The 1,856-nt window shown below is 51.0% G+C and overlaps 1 protein-coding gene across 7 annotated transcripts in view; it reads right to left on the bottom strand.

Annotated features, from left to right (window-relative positions):
- WDR45 (WD repeat domain 45) overlaps nt 1-1,856 on the bottom strand; it is a 6,308-nt gene that overhangs the window by 2,128 nt on the left and 2,324 nt on the right. For 3 of the 7 annotated variants that reach the window (XM_006922733.3, XM_025040417.1, XM_006922731.3), the window contains exons 2-6: nt 1,710-1,781; nt 1,498-1,572; nt 1,312-1,416; nt 303-483; nt 85-179 (exon numbers count right to left, since the gene is read on the bottom strand). In XM_006922733.3, coding sequence (XP_006922795.1) covers nt 85-179; nt 303-483; nt 1,312-1,416; nt 1,498-1,572; nt 1,710-1,764 — 511 coding nt within the window. In that variant the 5' untranslated portion in view covers nt 1,765-1,781. The remainder of the gene's footprint in view (nt 1-84; nt 180-302; nt 484-1,311; nt 1,417-1,497; nt 1,573-1,709; nt 1,782-1,856) is intronic. The other 4 variants (XM_006922735.3, XM_006922734.3, XM_006922732.3 and 1 more) reach the window with 3 other exon arrangements.

Here is a 1,856-nt window from a genome sequence, read left to right as displayed (position 1 = left end):
GTGCCCCTTCCATTTTCTCATTTCTTCCTCTCCATCCCATCCACTGCCTCCTTCCCTTACACCTGCATATCTGGATCCTCTCACCCTTTGGGTTGTCCCGGGTGTCGAACTCAAACAGCTTTCGGGGATTGTCGGGGAAGGAGTACACGTAGATGCGGTTCCTCAGCACAATTATGATTCTGTGGGCATTACACAACATGGGACGGCCATGAGGGGAGGGCAGGATGCTTAGGTGGGACTAACCCTCTCGCTTGCTTTTGGAACCTCTTACCTTCCCCATCCCCAGTCCTCCTCAGGCTTACTTGTCATGGCGCATGCGCACAGCCAGCACTGGTTTGGTGAAGGTGAACTCCAGCACCAGCTTGTCCTTGGAGTCCTTGCCCTCCCGGGCATCGTCCCAGATCAGCACTGCTGGGCAGGTGGGTGCATTGTCCGGGCCAAGGTTTAGGGTGAGGGGCAGCCCTGGTGACACAAGACCCACCCCTACTCCCCATGGGACCTCAATTCAATTGTTTAACCATTCGCTAATACCCAATGTGAGCCTCACACAGCACGAGCACTTGTGGATGTGATTCCTGAGAGAACAGGTTCTAGAACTGTTATACCCATTTACAGGTGAGAAAACTGAGGCTTGAAGGGATTGAGTATCTGGCCAAGGACCTCACAGCCCATTAGCAAGCAAGCAGGGACTTGCAGCCAAGCCTATAAATTCTCATCGGCAACTATTTCTGCCTCTGGGGTCCCAGTCCCTACTCCCAGGAGATTTCTGTGAGAAATCCTAGGCTCTGTGACTTGCCTAGGATGAGTCTCTTGCTATGTCCTGATGGGATCAACAAAAACCCTCAAAACAAGATGGCACTTGAGGCTCAAGGCAAGTGAGCACTGGGGAGATAGCTCTAAGATGTTAAAACCTATTGGATGTGTGACCTTAGATATTTAAAGTTATTTAACGTCCCTGGGCCTCAGTTTCTTCATCTGTAAAAATGGGGATAATGATACTTCCCACCACACAGTTACTGTGAGAATTAAATAAGTTACTACATATAAAGTGCTTAGAACAGTACCAGGCTCACAGCATGTGCTCTATAGGTTAAGACATGACATACAGGAGACATTCAATTAATGTTTGTTAAATGAAGACAAAACATTAAGCTTCTCAATCCATAAGAACCATGATTTCCAAGCCGTAGGCCTCACTATATGACTCTAAAGTGCTCTGACATCTTCATCTGTCAGTGCCTTCAGGTGCCTGGGGGAGGCCAGGATTCCAGGGAATCTGGGCCAAGGGCAGGATGGGATGAGGGCACTTACCTGAAATCTCTGAGAACTTGGGGCTGCTACCACCACCCACCAGGGCCAGGAGGTTGGAGCGGTGCAGCATTTCCACCAGGCCCATGCTGCCTACCTGCTCATGGTCTGGACAAGGACAGGGTGTTAGTAAGGGGTGGGAGCCAATGTCCAGCCCATCCCTTTGCCCCTCCCCCACTGACAGCTCACCCAGATGCCCTTTCTCCATCAATGGCTCCACATTGTAGATGCGCACACCTGTTTCCATGGCACAGCAAAAGCAGCCTGAGGGATGAGAGGAATCCAGAATGCCTCAAAGGATGCCCAGGTGGGAAGCAAGGGATGCTTAACACCCACTTCTGGCCATTCTCTCTCCTTCCCTCCCTCCCTCTCACAAAGGACCAGGCACAAGTCTTTCTCACTTTGGTCTTGGTTGAAACACAGGCTGGTCACTCCTCGAAGTGGCTGCTGAGTCATGATCCAGGATTGCTTCCCTAGACACAAATGGGTATTGGGTTGGACAGAGTCCTGGGGTCTGCCCTCTGAGTCCTAGAACTCCTGTCCCTAAC

This window comes from Pteropus alecto, unplaced genomic scaffold (assembly GCF_000325575.1).
Source record: "Pteropus alecto unplaced genomic scaffold, ASM32557v1 scaffold669, whole genome shotgun sequence".
Lineage (NCBI taxonomy): Eukaryota > Metazoa > Chordata > Mammalia > Chiroptera > Pteropodidae > Pteropus > Pteropus alecto.
This window is presented reverse-complemented; position numbering and strand designations above follow the sequence as displayed.